At 37.6% G+C, this 20,368-nt stretch overlaps 1 protein-coding gene across 3 annotated transcripts in view; it reads right to left on the bottom strand.

Moving 5' to 3' along the window:
* Positions 2,790-20,368, bottom strand: part of LOC109837734 — a 34,325-nt gene continuing 16,746 nt past the window's right edge. Inside the window, exons 3-5 of one of the 3 annotated variants that reach the window (XM_020406078.1) lie at positions 4,493-4,627; positions 4,217-4,394; positions 2,790-3,747 (exon numbers count right to left, since the gene is read on the bottom strand). In XM_020406078.1, coding sequence (XP_020261667.1) covers positions 3,218-3,747; positions 4,217-4,394; positions 4,493-4,627 — 843 coding nt within the window. In that variant the 3' untranslated portion in view covers positions 2,790-3,217. The remainder of the gene's footprint in view (positions 3,748-4,216; positions 4,395-4,492; positions 4,628-20,368) is intronic. The other 2 variants (XM_020406079.1, XM_020406080.1) reach the window with 2 other exon arrangements.

Here is a 20,368-nt window from a genome sequence, read left to right as displayed (position 1 = left end):
TCACTATCTGTAGTGATCAAGTTAGTCACAACAATAGGCCTCTTATGACCGGATACCTTATGTTTGGGCACTGGTGTAAGGCTTCTAACTCGATTGACGAGTTGAATTGGAGCTGAATCTTCTCCTTCAGAGGAGGGGTTGTCCGAGCAGTCTAGCCCAAGGGAGAGATCCTTCTTTGGTGAGTCGGCCATAATTCGAGCTTTAGTCTCTTTAGAGAATTTGCGGATCTTGCGCATAGCCTTGGGGCTAAGGGATTCGGAGGAGAGTAACTCCTCATACTCGGCTTGATCGAACTCTACAACAAGAGTTTCAACCGTTGTTCTAGCGAGGTTGACGTCGGATTGCGCCACCACTTCTTCATCAGTTAAAAAGTTGGTCCCCAGCAGAGTCATCATCTTTTGTTTGTCGAAAAATATTTGTGAGAAAATTAAGAATAGAATTTTTATTAATCTCCCTAGCTGACATAGGAAAAGAATAAATACAATCTCTTGATGTAACCTCTCTATAACTGATTTAGAAAAAAATTATAGCTTTCTCTTTTCGGTTTCCTGATTACAAAAGAGAGAAAGAATCGACGAAGATCATTCCCTTTGTTTAAACCTGGGTTCTTCTTGGTAGTGATGTGAGTTTGAATCTTGTATCCGTTAACGATCCGAGCACCTTGCTTCGTGGAACGTAGTCTATTCCTCTTGACTTGACGTCGGGAAGAACTTGCGAGGCAAGTTTAGAACTGTAGAAGAGTTAAGAACTCTGAACGAGTTTAAGAACTCTATAAAAGAGTTAATTTCAAAAAGGAAAATGATCCTTTTAATCGAAATCAGAGAATAACTGATCTTTAGTTCTTCAACCGAAACTCGGCTCAAAAGCCAAGGTCGAAAAGCTCCAAAGATTCAACAAAAAGCCTTCACAAAATACTCCAAGGGTTCCTCAAGATTGCTCCATACCCCCCCCCCCCCCTAAATCACTCCTTAATGAGGGTTTAATACCCTTAATTCATGGAAAACGGTTTAAGTGGTTTAAGGGGTGTAACTGCCCCCTTAAATCACTTCTTAATGAGGGTTTGATGCCCTTAATTCGTGAAAAACGGTTTTCAAATCGTTTGAATGGGTCAAACACGAGATTCACATTCTGGAAATGACCCTTGTGTCTAGAACTGAAAACGCGGTAGTGAGCTCCGTGTATTGAGCTGAAAACGTTGTAGTGAGCTCCGCATCTTGATCTTGGAACACGGCGATGAGCTCCGCGTTTTGAACTCGGAACATGGTGGTGAACTCCGCGTTTTGAGCTTGGAACGCGATGGTGAGCTCCGCGTTTTGAGCTTAGAACGCGGTAGTGAGCTACGCGTTTTGAGCTTGGAATGCGGTGATGACTTCCGCGTGTTGCTTTGAAGAGATCATCAACTTGTAATCTCTTCTGTTAGAGTGTTGCAAGGATTGTCATCTTGTAATCCTGGTTTTTGGCTCTTTGAGATGTGAGAGTCGTCAGTTTGTAACTCTTGTTTGTTGTTGCGAAAGTTATCAGATTGTAACTTCTGTCATCAGTTGTTGTGAGAATCGTCAAATTATAACTCTCATTGATTGATGTGAAAGTTGTCACATCGTAACCTCCATCGTTTGTGGTTTGTGGGGATCAGCTATCCACAATAATTTTTAGACAGCCTACACCTAGGATCAGAGAAATAGGCCCAGACCACTCCTACCTGGGCGGAACCGAGTTAAACCCGGCTCGGTCTTGAACCTGGAGGGCCGGTTCACGGGCCTGAACCGGCCCGGCCCATGCCCAACCCTACACCTAAAGCCTTTCTCCAATTCTTTGACGTGTTTGTAGTGAAACAAACTGTTGAAATAAACGATTGACTATCCATTTTTGACATGACCTTTGATGCTTGAGGGTCCAATTATTGAAGGATATTGCCAAGCTAAATTGTTGTGTCAAATTTTATCGGTGACATATATCTATACAAAAATAGTAATAAGAAGTAAATTCTTTTTATTCATAAAATCATGAGATAAATTATGGACAAAGTTAAGTGTAAACTCTCTATTAAGTCATTGATCTTAGCATAAGAGGAAAAAGAAGACATAATGTTGTCTCATGATTGGGTCTTGAGTCAATTAAAATTGTTTCCTTTGCTGGATTGTAGGAGGAGACCAATGCATGAAGTCTTTCCCATAGCGTATGATATATTTTCACGTGGAATTTAGTTTGATGTCGGCAAGCCGAATACCATCTTCAGACCGTACTGTATTCTATTAAAAATAATCTGTATCTTAACAATATTTAATTAAAGTAACCCGACAACCTTCCAGCCTGGAGTCCATTCAAGTATGAATTATGAAGTACTTTATGCCGTAAGATACAACAATATATGGTTCAAAGTTAGACAATTCCAGTACAGGATCATTCATGAGCTTGTCTCTGCTAGGATTGCTCTTGCTCGTCTTTGATGCGGACGTGATCCGCTAAAACACGAAACATAATTGATCTCAAGATGAAAAGAGGGCTAAAACTAAATATTTAAATATATTTGACCTCATCCCTCAATCAAGGATTAATCTCAGGTCAATGTGATTTAAAATATGTTGTCACAGACTCATAATTCATCTCTCTTTGTATACTCTTCAACCCAGTAATTGTTATCATAACTCAAACTTCATTCAGCTTTTGGGTTCTTGTTTCTTACTGTGTAAAATGATATGGGTAACAAACTTAGACGGTCACAGCATGCCTTGCAGCGTGTGCCAACAGCTTCACATGCAAGGGCACGTGCCAATATGCACACTCCCATATCACAAAAACAATACTCCAGGGAAAATAACTCCACTGATATTCAGAAATTCCACAGCAATACGTTACAAGATGGTAACAGTCAAGCTACAATCTAGTAACTAATAATCTTTGACAACACACAGGATCACAACTTGTGTTCCAAGATCATTAACAAGATGGTCAGACTGCAAACTGAAAGCATCTCCAAGGCGAACAAAGTATTTCCCACGAGCTTCCCAGTCGAAGTCGTCCTTTACTGCACGGGGCAATAACATCTCAGAACAAAGGGAAACCAATGAAGAATTAAAATAAGCATTGGTACAAAGAGGATTCGGTTCTATGACTCGGATCATACATACATCAGAAGACTGCTATTTACAATGGAAACTACAGTATTTTGGACGTAACCCTTGCCTATGGTTTTCCAGGGTATTTATACTGCAATCCACTATCCCAAGAAAAATCTCATAGGATTTCTCTGACTCTGCGATGACGGTAAAAACTGTTGTGGAAATGGAGAGCCAGTAGCGAGATCAAGGGATGCCCCACCAAAAGGATGTCCTGAAGTTTGATGCAATAAATAATTCTCCTCATCGTAATTCGGACCAATATCACCATTATCAAATGGTTGTGGGGTTAGACTCTCCACAAACCCCAAGTCTGAAAGTCTTGTCGATAGATCTTTGAACATATTTCCAGCATCTAAACATTTCGGTTGCTCTTCGATCCTAATATGGTCTGATCTAGCATAACGACCTCTCAAGATCTCTAATCTAGCCATAACAGAGGCCTCCACTTTATCATCCATGTCTGTTTTCTGCTCTTCTGGTTTTTCTTCGCGGCTTTTTACTGCATCATTCTCCACAGGGTAGAAAACATCATTGTGCAAGGTTTGTGTGGTAGTGAATTCGGACGTATTAGAACACGGCATAGACCTCAATCTAGGTGATTTCTTCACTTGCACCGGCTCCTCCTTTTCTGAAATGAAGAGTAGCTTTCAAATAGGATATTTTCCTAGACATCACCTTTAAAATAGGATCATTCTACAAATCATCTTTGATTGTTAAATTATGCATAAAACCACCTTTAAAGGGTTTTTTATTATAATCAACCACCTGCGCCCCGCCCACTTTTCATTTAAGTTTGTCGGTAGTTGACCCCATCTAACCTCATTAAGAATCATATCCCTAATATACTTGGTATTTCACAACTAATCATTACAGCAAAATAAAAAACACTTAAACCAAAAAGTGCCTAGATGGTTGATTGTAACAAAAATCCGTTTAAAAGGTGATTTATGTATAAACTAACAATCAAATGTGGTTTCCATAAAATGACCCTATTTTAAAGATCGTCTGGGAAAATATCCTTCTAAATATTCAAGACAAAAAAATTCAACCGAAAAAAAAGTGATCCGAAAATTCTCGTTTAGTTCCTACTAATTCACCTTTTGTCTGGTTGTCATGATCCTTCATCTCAAGCTTCATTCGGGCAAGTTGAAGTTCATATTTCATCGCACACAGTGCAGCTTCTGTCTGCATCCACAGATTTTTATATAATGCTGCCTGGAAATTATCTTCCTTCTTGGCAAAGATGTCACTCTCCAGATCTTTCACTGCTACCTGCTTTATAGAGTCAAACAAATCGCAAAGCATCATTAACCAGTTGGATGATTTCATATGTTACAGTGAAGCTTATCATTGTTCATACATGACCCAGTCACCTGGAATTCCCTCTCAGTGTCTACAGAAGAATGCTTCCCCACAGTATCATTAGATTTTGCCGCTGAAATCTGAGATCGGGCTCCCCCAGTCTCTCCAGCATGAGAACCGCACTTAGGAATACCCTGAGAGGAAGCCTTCAGTTATAAACAATGTTAAATAATAGTATAAATAGAATTTAATGTTACCCCATGCAAATGTGATGTTTAAATCTTTGTTGGAGCTGAATAGCAAGGAGAACTGTCTCAGTTAGAATACTACGAAGAAAAGAATGTCATGACCATAAAATTAAATCTTCCCACATGCAATATGCACTAGTAAGGTGTTTGTTACATTAAATTTCCCAAACTAGAGAAGCAATTGAAGCTACCATTTCTTTAGAGAAAATTGCAGCTAGCCACCGGAATGAGAAAAGTTCTGCATTCTTCACCCCCCACCCTCGCTCCCAGGGAGGGCGAGGGGGGGTAATGCATTCTCAATCACCCGTATAGAACTGAATCTGTTTGTTTACCCACCTACTTCTGTCTCAACCCACAACCCACAAAGAATACCCCAAACTACCCTTCTAATGCAATCTCATAAGATGTCAGCTTTACAACGAGAAAAAGAACCATCACTATGCAGTTCATAACTTGAAACCCCTCCATCCCTACGCTTCTTTTTAAACGCAAAAGAGGCGAAAAACACACACACAAATACAAAATTCTTAACCCTAATTTTGCCAAGGAAAAAAACTATTTTTTTGACGAAATCGACCATAGAAAAAAAAAACTCTCTGTGCAATCATTTCTCCGAACCCTCTACTCTTCTTCTCAAACACAAAAGAGGAACAAAGAACCCCAAATTTTTACCCTATTTCAGTGAAAAAGTTGAATTTTTTGACGAAATCAACCTTAATCCATGGCGAATTCACCTTGTCCAACCAAATGGGTGCTAGAGAAGGCCGATTTATGTTCGATTATTTTGAAATCAGGTTTACTCCCCATCAATTCCGATCAATTGGGTTAAAGGATTCCCTAGCGATGAAGAAAAGCGAAAAAGAAAGAAGCTCGTCAGAGGGTACTACAACATTGGAGAAAGAAATTGCATCTTCACAATCTATATTGTAAGTACCTAACTTCTTATGAATTTTATCACTATGGAAAAAAATGAAACTAAGACAAATGCTTGTGATAAATAGTGAATGATTGTGACTATTAATTTCTAGCTGTGATAGTTTATGAAAAATGTTGTCCTCCTTGAGCTTTGATTCTAATAGTTGGATTATTTAGCATTTTCTTTGACAAATCTATTTTATGTGACAAGTAGTCTTGCAGTGTAACTTTTTCTTACAATTTATTTCTTTTACCAACTAAACGTGACACATTATTTTGTGCGACTTTTTCCTATTATTTGTAACAATTTCATTGCATCCCTTATTCTAATATTATGTTTGTTTTTCCAATAAGGACGGTCATAATGGATCAAAAGATATAAGAATATTTGCAAAAATTCGAGATTGTTGTGATTTTATGGAAGAAAATAGTTCCACATATAAGGCAAGAACGGGTCTTGAAATTTCAAAAACTATGCTAGTTTTGAAGCAATTACTATTGAAAAAAGTCTCGCTTTTGGTCGTTTAAGCGCTTTGCACAGCGGAAGCGGCTCCTCACCGCTACTCTTTTATCAAAAGCGGCCAATGAAAGCGGATGTGGTGTTTTTTTTCTCCAAAAAAACAACAGAAAGCTCGTAAAAAGCATTGTTAAGCCATATTGTAAGTGCTTAAAAAGTGCTTAAAAACTAAATACATGTTCATATTATACTCGACCAAAACGCGAACCTAACCCATGTTCTTAAGTAAAACATTTAGCTTCTCTTTCATCTCCGACTATGTGACTTGAGACAAAAATAAACCCTAACCCTACCTCCTAACCTAGTTGTCTTGTCTACTGCCTCCGACCAACTCCGTCACCTCCCGCAACTAAAGCTACATCTAAATCCTTCTCCAGCAAGCTCCGCTTCACAGTTTCAATCACTATCACGACATCACCTTCTCTTAAACTCCTCATTGAAGCTCACCATCATCATCTCCAATAGAAGCTCATCATCATCTCCATCTCCGTCGAAACTCGTCCGCCTACTTCTCCAGTCCAATTCTACTCTACCTAGCGCTTTGACTGTTTTTTGCCACTAAAGACCTAAAAAAACTAATCGATGTCTCACCACTTCACTCTGCTTTCAACTTTCCACAACCTAAGGGGGAATTGCCCCGAATCTGCTAACAATTCAGTTACTTATGGATCATCTTGATCTGGTGACCGAAAAATTCTTTTCCCAAGATAGATAGGGGAAAACTGACATATACCTTCAATAAGGAATGAGTACAAAAGCACACTAGATACAAGGACATAGGGAAAAAGCATAAACCCAATCGGGATAGAATTAACATGGTTTAGAGCAGTGTTATCGAGGCGCAAGGCACAATGCGAGGCGCAAAGACTCCTTACGCACACCATGCACAAGGCGCACAACAATGCGCGCACCTCACTGAATTGAGGTGCACACAAACAAATATGTTTCAACATAAGACAAACAAGCATATAAACAACATATTTATAATTTATCATATAAAAAGACTAAGAAATATAATTTCACCAACTAAATCACGAAAGAGTTTTAATTAGCATGCATAACATAGTGAAGTTCATTAGTTTCCACAAATCACAATGCAAGATAATCTCGAACATAAGAAAAAGTCTACGAAACAAAACAAGCAAGTAACAAATAAGAAATATGTATTTTTATTTAAAATATGATATATATTTTTAAGTAACAATTAAATGATTAACAAACATGACTGTTCATAATTTTTTAGTTAGCATTCATAATTACTATTTGTTAGTTAGCATGAAAAGATGAAGAATGGATGTAACAATTATATATTTACATGTTCATAATTTTCTAGTTAGCATGCTAATTAAAAAAATTACAATTAGCAAACAAGTAAACTAAATTGCTAATTATTGTTTTTTTTATAGGTTAAACATGAAAAGATAGAGAAATGGATTAGCAACTAGCAAAAAAGTGTCCAATGTCCATTACATGATGTAAATATGTAATTATGTAAATTATTTTAAAAAGAAAAAACAGAAGAAAAACAAAAGAAAAGAACTAGAGAAACAAAAAAAATCTGATTTCTCTAGAGATAGAAGGCGGCGGCGACGTACAGGGTCATCGGTCGTTGTCGTCGTCAGTCGACTCGCTGGGGTTAGGGAGGAAGCAGGCGACAAGAGAGAGAGGAAGCGGGCACATGAGAGAGGAGAGAGAGAGAGGATGACGGATTTTGAAACCTTAAAATCAAAACCCATTCATTTTACAAATCGGGTTTATGAAATCAACGGGTTTCATACCTAAAACCCATCTCATTTTACAAAACAGGCTGGGGCTCACGATGCGATGCGCCCAACGCATGTGCCAAGTGCGCACCTCGACGCAGGTGCCAAGTGCACACGAGGTGCACGCGAGGCGCACGCCTCGTGTGCGTGCAACGTCCCGCCTCTGGTGCGGGACGCATTTGTCCCAGTTCGCAGCGCCCCACGCTTGTGGCGCGCCCGGGACGTGCGCCTCGATAACAGTGGTTTAGAGTAACTACTTTGACAATGACCAATAAAAGCGGTACAAGAGTGGACAACTATATGTGAAAGCATTAAAGCGGAAACTAGTTCAAAAAGTATGTTAAGTACCGAAGCATTACAACCTTACATGTAATCTTACTATTTTGTCTTGCACCTTTAAGAAATACATGTTGCTTTTACACTTCATTTGTGACATTTAAGAGTTAGTTGTGATTTGTTACAACTGTTTGATACTTATGATGTCTATTTGTTATAGACATAGTCACGTCACTTCGAACATGGTTGAATCTTTCAACAATTGGATTTGTGAGGCAATAATGTCATTTGTAATATTGTAAACCACACTCATTTACAAATTATGGAAAGGATGAAAACTCATCGTAAGCTAGCAACCAAATAAAATAAGGATGAAAACTCATCGTGAAATAGCAACCAAATAAAATAGCTACTTATGCCCTGAATCGAAAAAATGTTATGCAATCGACATCTAAAAATTTTGAGATATTATCTCATAAGTCGGTACAAGTTGACCGCAGCTGAAAAACATGCACATGTTATGTATAGGACATGTAATGCATATGCTGCTATTAACTATTGTTGTCCATTTCTATACGAATTATGTTGATTGTTGTCAAATTAGGTACTCTAAATCATGTTATTGCTATCATAATTGAGTTTTAAATTTTTCTCCATGTCCTTGAATCTGTGCTTTTGCACCCATATTATCGAAGTCATATACTTGTTTTTTCTCTATCTGCCTACCTTTAAAAAATAATTTTTTGGTTGGCAAATCAAGATGACCATGAATAATTGAATCGTTGACCGATCCATGGCGATTACTACAAAGCTAACATAGTTCTTGAAATTTCAAGACCCATAGGCATCCCTTTTTCTTGCCTCATATGTAGGACTATTTCTTCCATAACATTACAATAGCATCAAATGTTCGTAGATATTCTTATATCTCTTGATACATTATGATCGTCCTTGCTAGAAAAAACAAAGATAACATTCAAATAATGGATGCAACAAAATCATGACAAATAATAGGAAAGAATCACATAATAAATATAGGTGACATTTATGTAGTAAAAGTAGTAAATTACAAAAAATCACACAAGTCTAAATGTCACAAAAAATAGATTGTCACAAAAAATGCTATGTTTTAATTCAACTATGTTTTAATTCAACTATCAGAATCAAAGCGCAAAGAGGCAAACACATTTCATAATTGTCACAACTAAAATTTAAAGGTCACAACCATTCACTATTTATCACAATAATTTATTAAAGTTGCATTTTTTGCATAGTGATAAATTTCGTACAAAATATATATGTTACGAAATAAATTGTGGAGAGGTAATTTCTTTCTTCAAAGTCGTATTACTCTATGCCCCGCTTCTTTCTTTCCTGCTTTTCCTCGTCAACAGAGAATCCTTCAACATCAATTGATTAAAATCGCAGTGTGAACCTGATTTCAACATGAATTAGAGTTGGTTTCGTAAAACTTTTGATATTTTTGCTAACATAGGGTTAAATATTGGGTCTTTTTGGTTTTTCTTTACATTTGAGAAGAGGGGTAGGGGTTTGTACAACCAATTGCACAGAGACGGTTCTCTTTTGTAGGGTTGATTTCGTAAAAAATAAGATTTATTTCTGCAGAATTAGAATTAAGAATTGGATTTTTTTCCACTTTTGCATCTGAGAAGAGGGGTACCGAGGGGTTTTGGAGGTACAAACTACAAAAAGGTCTTTCCTTTTCCCCAATGTTATAGAAAGTATTAGGCGGACTAGGCATTTGAGCCAGCGTCTAGCGTCTAGACACCTAGGTGTTTGACTATTTTTAAATTAAATAATTATAACAATTGATTAAAACATGAATTAAATTCATAGAAAAATACCAAAAAAACTAAATAGCAATCTTAGATCCATAATCAACCATAGAGCTGGAAATGGAGTAAGAGAGAGAGAGAGAGAGAGAGAGAGAGATGATGGAGAGGTCGATGGAGCTGAAGTTAGGACGAGGGCTTTTTGTTAGGTTCAGAGAGCAGACGCAGAGAGAGGGGGGTGGAACGCGTGAGAGAGATTAAGGATTAGAGATTTTCTTTTTTTTTGGGTTTTAAGTTGAGTTAATAAGTCGGGTTTCACTATGGGTTGGGTTTTTTGTGTTCCAGATTTTTTTTTTGGTTCTAGGCTTCACTTTTGGGCCTTTTTTGTTTTTGGTCTGGGCCAAAAAAATCAAATTTTTTTTACAAAAGCTAGGCGACCTAAGCCCTGATCGACGCCTAGGCAGTCCCGAGATCTAGGCAGGCCGCTCAGGCCATAATTAGGCGGAAGTGATCATCTATGTCTAGACGGATGCCTTTTAAAACATTGTTTTCCCTGTTGTAAGTTGACATGTTATCAAATTGTGTCAATGGGTAGTTTGGGGTATTTTTATAGGTTGTGGGCTAACAAAATAGTAGCGCGTAAACGAACAGATTCGACTATTGGGTATTCAAGCATGTATTATTTCAAGCATGTATTATTTCATTGTATTTTTTACAGATTGAAGGCTAACACAGTAGTAAAGGGTATATGAATACATGCTTAATAGTGGGAAGCATGTATTATTTTCCTAGAAGGTTATGTGTAACTTTTTCTTTCAAGTGGCTAGATGCAACTTTCCTCTTTTTTTTGTTATGATGGAACCTAGTACTAGCTACATAATTAAGCATGTTTGTGTTCGGAGTAGGTCAAGGATGATTGACCTCATGGTAGCCCTTGTATCCAATAACAAATAGTATTAGAGATGACAACACTAAAGTTCTAGTATCTGTATGGAATGTTCAAGGAAATGCTGGAAATTCATTGATGTGGAAGTAGTTGTTGAGAATCTGCCAATTAGGCACTAGGGAGGGATTTGAACTCATTTCTAATATTCAAATCTATAACAAGGGTGACAGAATCCGTCTCTCAAGATTATACACTAAATTTTCACGTGCAACATCAACTTCTTAATGGTTTAACACTGTTTGGGACTCTGTTTAAATTCCCATGTATGCTTTATCTTATGGCTTGCAATACATTGTAAGTTCCTTGCTCAAGACAGGCTTTGCCACATGGGTATTCTGAATTCAAATCAGTGTGCACTTTGTACACGGGTTTGAAGAGAATATTCATCACTTGTTCTTTGAGCGTGTCGTTACTCTGTGCGGGTTTGGAGATCAATTGTGGGCTGGTCCCAGTTTAACTAGAAAATCTTATAGCTCGTGGTATCTTGTAGATGAGTTTTCAAATAGATTAAAGGGCAAGAGGTTCAAGCATAAACTAAAGTGGTTGGTCTTCTCTCATGTTGTGTTCATCATATGGAAGGAAAAGAATTTGAGGACATTTTCTCAACAATTCAGAGATTATAGTATTGTTAGTAAAGCCATTAAAGTTGTAGTTTTGATGCTCATACTCAATAGCAATTTGGATAATGATACTACACAATGAATTAAGAATATGTAATTCTTTATTTGTTTAGATGAGTGTGTTACTCAGGCTATTTTTCCTAAGTTTGTTATCTTCTCTTATGGCTTTCACTTGGGAAATGAAATAAAGCTATTTTCATTGACCAAAAAAACACCACCCATTAGAAAACGTGGAAAGTACGATACCTAAGAACATGTTTGGATTTCAATGGGGTGAAGGGAAGTTAAGAGAAGCTAGGTGAGAGAAGAGAAGGGAAGGGAGTTCTCTTCCCCTTGGTTACACCCTAATTTGGGGGGTAACAAATTTTATACTATTAAGGGGTGAACTAAGGGGAACTAGGGTGAATAACTTCACCTCCTAAGTGTTCCCAAACAAGATGAATGGTTCCCCTAACTTCATTTCTCCCTTATTCTCCTTAATTCAAGCAAGCCCTAAGTATCATGTAAGTCAGGGTCTGCCACATAAATTACATGGATGCAAAACGTTAACAATAATATTATGGTACATCTTAATACTAAAAATTAAGTAGTCCCACATGGAACATGTGTTGTCAAGTGTCTAATATCCACTAGTTTACATGAATTCAAGACTTAATTGCAACTACTATTCTTGAGGAACCATGCACAAATCAACTATTTCTAGGAGGGAGTAGCGCACCATGCTTGACTTCCTCAAAAGTCCTCCTAAGTATATTTTTTACATAATATGTGACATGCTTGCATATAACTTTTCTTCCCGCAAAATTTAGAATTGAACATGGGTGAGAAATAGATATTATCTCAAAGTTATTCAACCCTATGCAAAACATACTGCCCATTGCCTCCCTGCTGCCACACCCTAGGGCCGCCCCTGGGAGCCATGGAGTGTAGCACAGGTTTATATGATCAAAACTGTCTCCCTTAACTTGGATACAAATACGAGCACCTTAATTAAGATAGATTATTTAAATCCAAAAATTCACCCTTACAACTTTTATTTTAAAGGGGTTCATGACTTCCAATACACTCAAGAGCCTATTGTTAATTACTCTCTTTGAGGAGGCACCTTTGATTAAGAGTTAACAAATCATCAAAAGAGAACTCGCAGCTGAAATGTGGAGATTTTATTAAAATAATATAATTTTACATGGCTTGACCATAGGCATACCCCAAGTATACAAATTAAAAAAGAAAACTTAAAACATGGTTCCAACGCGAAGATATAGAGATGGATGTTGATTTGGGTGAAGGCTGATTTGATTAGGGGTTTGATTTGATTTGGAATCCAGTTTAGTGACATGGATGTCGATTTGATTTGGACTTGATTTCAGTTTGAATGACATTTCGGTCAATTTTGATTTAGATTTAAGTTTCACAGCATTTCAGTCATTTTGATTAGGACTTTAGTTTCATGAATTTCGGTTATTTGATTTGGATTTGGATTTTGAGTTTAAATGACACTTCGGTTAAATATAATTTGGATTTTAGTTTAATGAAATCTTGGTCATTCGATTTAGATTTTGATTTTTAGTTTAAATAACATTTCGGTCAATTTGATTTGAACTTGAATTTGGATTTGGATTATAGTTTAATGATATCTCGATCATTTGATTTGAACTTGATTTTGAATTTGAATTTTAGTTTAACGACATCTCGGTCATTTGTGTTGACCTTGGAGTTGAATTTGAATTTTTAGTTAAAGTTTAGTCCCACATCGGTGGGCAAACAATGAATTGAATGGTTTATATTCTAGAGAATGTGGTTCAAGTGTAGCATCAACTAGTCAATCTGGAGAGTGGCTAGTCAATCTTTGTTATACATGACCAAACAAAAGGCATGTGAATAGCGTGCAAGGGTTAAAAATGTGAATCGACTTTGCAGCAAGGTATTAAACAAAAGAATTCAACAAGAAAGTTTAGTATTCAAGGTTATTCTATTACCTTTTTCTTGGAAAAAAAGCAACAAACTTTCTCAAATCATAAGCAAACTCTTTTATCAATGCTTGGGATATATTGGTCAGTATATCAGTTCTGACAGCAGTATGGAGCAACATCTATAGGCCGACCAAAGTTGAGCCTCGAGTCCAGTGTGCCACAGGAGAATGCTAGGCTTCAAAGGCTGATATCGACCGGTAATAACCATTTCTTTTTATTTACTAATATTATTTTTAGTTATTTGATTTCAAATAGTCTTTTATATAACTAACCGGTATTTTAAATTACTACGAACAACAACAATGTTTTTTGTTTGTCAAGACCCAGTAAGGATCAACATTTCTCTCCTTTGTCTGATGAAGGCTGATCCCTCCAATCCAATTCCAAGTAAAGAAAGATAGTTGTTCATGTATTGAATGTGACATGAGTGTCTAGAACTAATGAACCAATGACGGATAATTGTTAATATTTTTGTTTCAGACATATCCTTTATTTCGTAATTTTTGCTTCGGATGTTGTTCTTTGTGATTAGGAAGAGGGTATTAGCATTAAACTAAGTTTGTGAGTATTCTTAAAGCCATACAATGACTAAACCTCCAATTAACACAATATACCTTCGTCATCTCATACCACATTGATTGAATTCATAATGCGAACACCAAATCACAGAGAACGACCTCCAGGATTTTCCTATTTGATCCCACCAAAGCAGAAGAAAGAGACTATCCTGAACCATTACAATGCCAAGAGAACAGTCTCTAAAGCCCAACAAACCCAAAGAACAAAGGTGACTAGTTTGATGTGTAGAATCCAAAGACCCAGTAAATGCAAAGGTGAGGTGCACATGTGGGGTTCCCCAGAAGCAGATAGTAAATGCAAGCAAAGGTACCGACAAAGAAAGAGAATAGAGTAGACATATCTGTTGGAATGATTCAGGAACTCGATCACGTATGGGTGTGATCTTAGTCATTGTTTGCTTTGCTCTATTTTTCCCCTTTTGATTTTCCTCCTATGTTAGCCAAAAAAGAGAAGTTGACGGCTATGAAGCACGGATTCACCCCCAGAGGCCCCGCACCCGTGCCCGACACGAATCGGACACCGACTCTTGCACGACACGTGTCGGACACAGTCAACCCGTGTCCGACACGGGTCAATGGTAAACATAGGGGGGACACGGTCAAACATCCATTGGGACACGTCTGGGATACGACTGTGCAAAGAAAAAAAATAAACGGATGAAAAAAATTAAACCCGAAACCCAAACCCAATCCCCTAAAACAAAACCCTAACATTCACTTACCTGAAGCCGACGCCGCCACAAATCTGAGGTCTCTTTGCTCCCTCGTCCTCGTCGCTCGACCTCGACTCAATCCCGCATCATCGTCGCTCGACGTCGACTCAATCCCGAGTCCTCGTCGCTCGACCTCGACCCAATCCCGCGTCCTCGTCGCTCGACCTCGACCCAAACCCTAAACTTCGCTCGACCTCAACCCAAACCCTAATCTCCTCGACCTCGACGCTCGACGAAGTCTTCGAGTCCTCGACCTCGACGATCAACGCTCGACGAAGTCTCCGAGTCCTCGACCTCGCGATCGACGCTCGACGAAGATCTTCTCGTCCTCCACGCTCGACGCTCGTCCTCAAAGTCACAGGTCAGTCTCTCTCTCTCTCTCTCGACGCTTCGTCTCTCCCTCTCTGTTGATCTCTCCCGAGTCTCTCTCTCAGTCTCTCTTATTCTCTTTCTCAATCGCTTTCTCTCTCAGTCTCTCTCTCAATCTCCCGTCGATCTCTTCATCTCTTATGTTTATTTTTATTTTTTTGAGAAAACTAACTTTTTTTATTTATGCAGCTTCGTGATACTGCTGAAATCATATTCTTCTTTTGGTAATTTATCTTTTTCAATTTTAGTTTCAATTTCAGTTTTAATTCATATGAATATTTTTTTAATTTCAATTTCAGTTTCTTAACACAAATGAATTGTTAACATTACACAAATGAATTTCATTGACATGTATTTTTTGTTTACAAACTTATTATTTTGTGATGGAATGAGTAGAATATGTACTCTAATTTCTTTTTGTTTACAAACTTGTTATTTTGTGATAGAATGAGTATGTACTCCAATTCCTTTTTGTTTACAAATTTGTTATTTTGTGATAGATTCATAATTTAGATTGTTAGTTGAATTTATAAAATTTTCTATATATAATAATAATTTGAAAAAAAAAATTCCTCACCGTATCCCCGTATCCTATTTTTTTGGATTTTGCCATATCCCGTATCCGTGTCCGTGTCGTATCCGTGTCCCGTATCCGTATCCGTGCAACATAGGTTGACGGGGCCATGGGAAATAAAGCCATGTGCCATTCAGTTGTTACATAGAACAAGAAAAAACTAATCAGATTTAGGAGTCTTATTGTTTTTGGATGTATTTGTTATTAATAGAAATTGAATGGAATGCCAGACCTAAAAAGTTTGGCAGATCTAGGCTGTGATTTCGTGTATTATCAAATAGATATATATTAGGTTTCCACATAATGGGTATTTTGAAGAAATTGCTTTGCATATAAATTACGTTAAACCCCAGAGGACAAGGTTATCTGACAAATGATAAAACAAAGAGCAATCTATCAGATTGATGTAAGAGTGAAGATGAGCAAGTATAGAACCCTTCTCATATTGATAATAATGTACATTTATATATCAGTGTCAAAGTAATTTAAGTCAGATCCATTGAAGTCACCCACTCAATGGACAGTAGAATTATCTAGACTGCTATTCAGATTATTATATATAAATGAATGGATGTTACTTATTTAACCTTATCTATATGGTCTCGACGATAACAGTGTTCATGAAGTGAATGCAAAGTAAAATGAACAGACCCAGAAAAAAGTAAAGTTCGGGTTTCATGTACCATTTTTGCCAGAGGATTCAGTAGCTAAAAAAGTTACAAATCAAGAAAGAACTCCACTTTCGGAAAATGTTTACCTACACGTTTGTGTTTCAAGCTTTTAGCATCTACTCATAGTTTTCTATAAACCAAAACAAATAGAAAATCTGGATTTCTTTCCCCACCAGAAGGACTTATTTTCCAAGTTCTTTCCCTGAACTTCAGGCTCTAAATAATTACAGAGCTTAAGAAGGAGAAAGGTAAGGAAGTGTGGCATACATTTCTAAAACATAAAAGAATAATGCATAAGACAACATGATCGATGCTCCATCTTTATCATTTACCTTCATGTCTAGCCTTTTCATGATATAACAAAGTTCTATTTCCCTCAAAAGTACTTAACAAGTTCTGTTTCCATCAAAATAAGTGTTGAAAGATTGTTTATTCCTTATTTTTTTAGTTCCGCATTGATTAGGAACAAACTCTTTTGTTTCCCAACACTATTAATAACATCCAAGAGAGAGCTAATAATCTTTCTAGGGTTTCACAATAACATGGTATCAGAGCCACCATCTCTCTCCTCTCTCTAATTTTCTAAACACTAACCGCCACCCTCTCAAACCCTAACTGTCACCTTCTCCCCCTCTCAAATCCTAGCCGTCACCCTCCCAAAACCTGGCTGTCACTTTCTACCCCTCTCAAGCCCTAGCTGCCACCCACCATCATCAAACCCTAACCCTCCGCCCTCAGCCGCCAACCCTAGTCGCCACCACTCCAACCACATAAAGGTACTGTTCATCACGGGGTGTTGGTCTGTAGGCTACTGTTCATTGTAGACACTGTTCATACGCGATACTATTTGTTCGAACCAAATCTTACTCGTCAATTGGCTTAACCAACTAGATATTCATAGATCTTAAGCTAATTATTTGACTTAACTAATCAGATCTTCATAGATATTAAGCTAATCATTTGGTTTAACCAACTCAATCATGCTAACTATTTAGCATCATCTTAACGATCGGTCGTTAAAAATCTCTTTGAGATAAGCGATAGGTCATTTTTTTTATTCTTAAAGAAACCAACCTTGTAGGATGGTTTTTAGGATGGTTTTATTTATGGATTGATTGCTTGTTGTCTGGGTGATTACATATTGATAATTTGATTATTGGAGATTGATTTGTCGTTGGGTGACATTAATAGTTATTTGTCAGGAGATTACTAGTTGAAGGATTTTATTTGCTGTGTTAATGGCATCCTTCGGTGACTTTGATATTTCGGTGGACAAGAGTTAAAATGAAGACCAACACGGAGGTGCCTCTAGCTAATCACAGACCAGAACTTGAATGGGTCCAATTACCAACTTTCGAATCAACTTGTTCAAGTTTATATTTCAGGTTGAGGAAAAGATCATCATCTTACAGACCCCTCGTACCAATTACTGCCTTCTAGAAATAGGATGACACTGATCTACTTCATCAAATTTAGAACAGCATGAAACCACCAATCTTTCAGCTAGCAATTCACTGCAATACAGTGAAACAAGTGTGGAAGTTTATGAAGCAATTGTACCCAGGTCGTGGGCATGTTAATCGGGCATATGATGTCATTCAGAAATTATTTTGGCGCAAGATGGACAAGCAGAGTCAGACTTTTAAACATTGTTGCAACTTCAATCGCCTCACAGAGGAGATGAGAAAGATTTTCCCCATTACGGGGGATGTTCAAAAGATGCAGGATCGATGGGATCAACATATAGTATTCACCTTTCTTGATTCTCATCCACATACTTATAATTTAGCACGACCACATGTTATTAGAAGCTTTGTTATACGCCCTTTAGCAGACATATCACTTCTTGAGATTAGTAGTGCAGGCAGTGCTAATAAGAATCGTAGCAAAGTCTGTCGGTAGGTCTGCTCTCACCTAAGTAGACAGTCGACCTGTCGAGGCGGTGGTCGTGGTGGAGGCCGCTTTGGTGAACGTAAAGGACACTGGAGCATGTAGGGGATGAGGTGATAGTTCACGAAGAGTTGTAGGGAAGGGTTTATCTAGTTCCTCTATCCATTGTCATTATTGTAAGGAGTCGGGTCACATAAAATTTCATTATCTTCAGCTACATGGAAAACAACATTGGAGTGCACATGTGGCTACACATGAGAGTTCCATAACTGATGACATCCGTCGTCAGCTTGAGCAATTTCAGCTCCAGATATTCCAGCAATTTAAGAAGACATAAACCTCTCCTGCTACACCTACACTTGCCCAGTTAGGTAAATCCACTACCTGCCTTACATTGTCATCATCCCGTACTTAGGTTATAGATTTAGAAACAAGTAATCATATGACTGAGAATAGAGGTATATTATTCTCCTGCACATCTACCACCTCTTTTTCTTCAATAGTATGGTTGATGGATCCACTACACCTGTGAAAAATGTTGGATCTACCAACATTAATACTATTTCATTGTTATATGTGCTATATCTTCCTCGTTTTCCATTTAATCTTTTATCCGTCAGTAAGATTACTAAAGCATTAAATTGCACGTTAATATTGTTTCCTACACACTGTATGTTTTAGGCATTTGGGATGAGGAAGACGATTAGCACTGGACATGAGCGGAACGACTTGTATGAGCTGGACTCTATCAGCTCCACATCAACCTTTGATGCACATTGTCGGTTTGGTCATCCCCCTCTTTCGATTCTTAAACTTTGATCTTATATTTGAGTCATGTCAAGTTCTTAGATTGTGAGTTATGTCAACTCATAAAACACTAACGGGTGTCTTACTCGTGTTGCGTCAATAAGAGGGGTAGTAATCAATTTGAATTAGTTCATTCATACATATGCGGTCCTTGTTCTATTCCATCCAAACTCGATTTCTAATATTTTGTAAGTTTTGCGGATGACTTTTCTAAGTGGATTTACTTGTTGAAAATTCGTTCTGAAGTATTCTATGTTTTAAAGTTTGATGTGCTAAGATTAAAAATCAATTTCATAATATTATTAAAACTTTAAAAACAGATAACGCTAAGGACTATTTTGATAGCTCTTTTATAAAATATTTGGAAGAAAATAAAATTTCACATTAATTGTCTTGTACTTACACACCCCAACAAAATAGGGTACTTGAGCGCACTGTTTTAAATATCGACCGATAATCCGATATTATCGTCGATTTATCAGATTTGGGAGATTTCCACTAGGATAAGTTGGTTTTGTAAACAATTATCGTTTTGGAGAGTTTATCGGCGATATATCACCGATAAAGGCAATTATTAGCTGATAACAGAGGCTAAAATTATCGGGTTTATCAGCTTGGTCATTTGAGTTAGATTGTTGAGATATTAAACCCGACCCAACCTGTTTTCACAATAAAATAAAACCTTAAACCCTAACCTTCGTGAATCCAGACCTTCAAACCCTAAACTTCGTCTCTGGCTGTTGTTCTCCGTGCCTCTTCGTCGCTAAGCCTTCGTGAACTTCAAACTCTAACCTTCAAACCCTAAAGTTCGTCGCTCATCTGCCCTCCGTGAACATCGTCGCTCGCCTCGACTTCGTAAACCTCGTGCGATCGCCTCGTCTTCGTGAATCTCCGTGAACCTCGCTCGCCTCGTCTTCGAACTCCAGCGGGATTTACTCGAACCAGTTTTGTAAATAGCGGCCAATAACGGGGCTATAGTAGCGCGAATAGCGGTCGCGGTCCTTCAGCGCTACGCGTAGGGGTTTCGCGGCTGGCTTAAGCGGGAAAATCCGCTATTCATTCGAATAGCGCGTAAAAACAGATTTTAGCGGGTTAAAAGCGGCTAAACTCGCTATCACACATATTATGATGCTGTATTTCTTGAATTTTTTTATAGTTTCATTCATACAACAAACCTACTAATTGTTATTTACTGATAATACAAGAAATTTACAACTAATTGAATTTTTAGATTTTTTATGAATTTTCTTATTATTTAGGATATTTAAATATATTTAAATTTAACCGCTATTTG

This window comes from Asparagus officinalis, chromosome 4, assembly GCF_001876935.1.
Source record: "Asparagus officinalis chromosome 4, Aspof.V1, whole genome shotgun sequence".
NCBI lineage: Eukaryota > Viridiplantae > Streptophyta > Magnoliopsida > Asparagales > Asparagaceae > Asparagus > Asparagus officinalis.
This window is presented reverse-complemented; position numbering and strand designations above follow the sequence as displayed.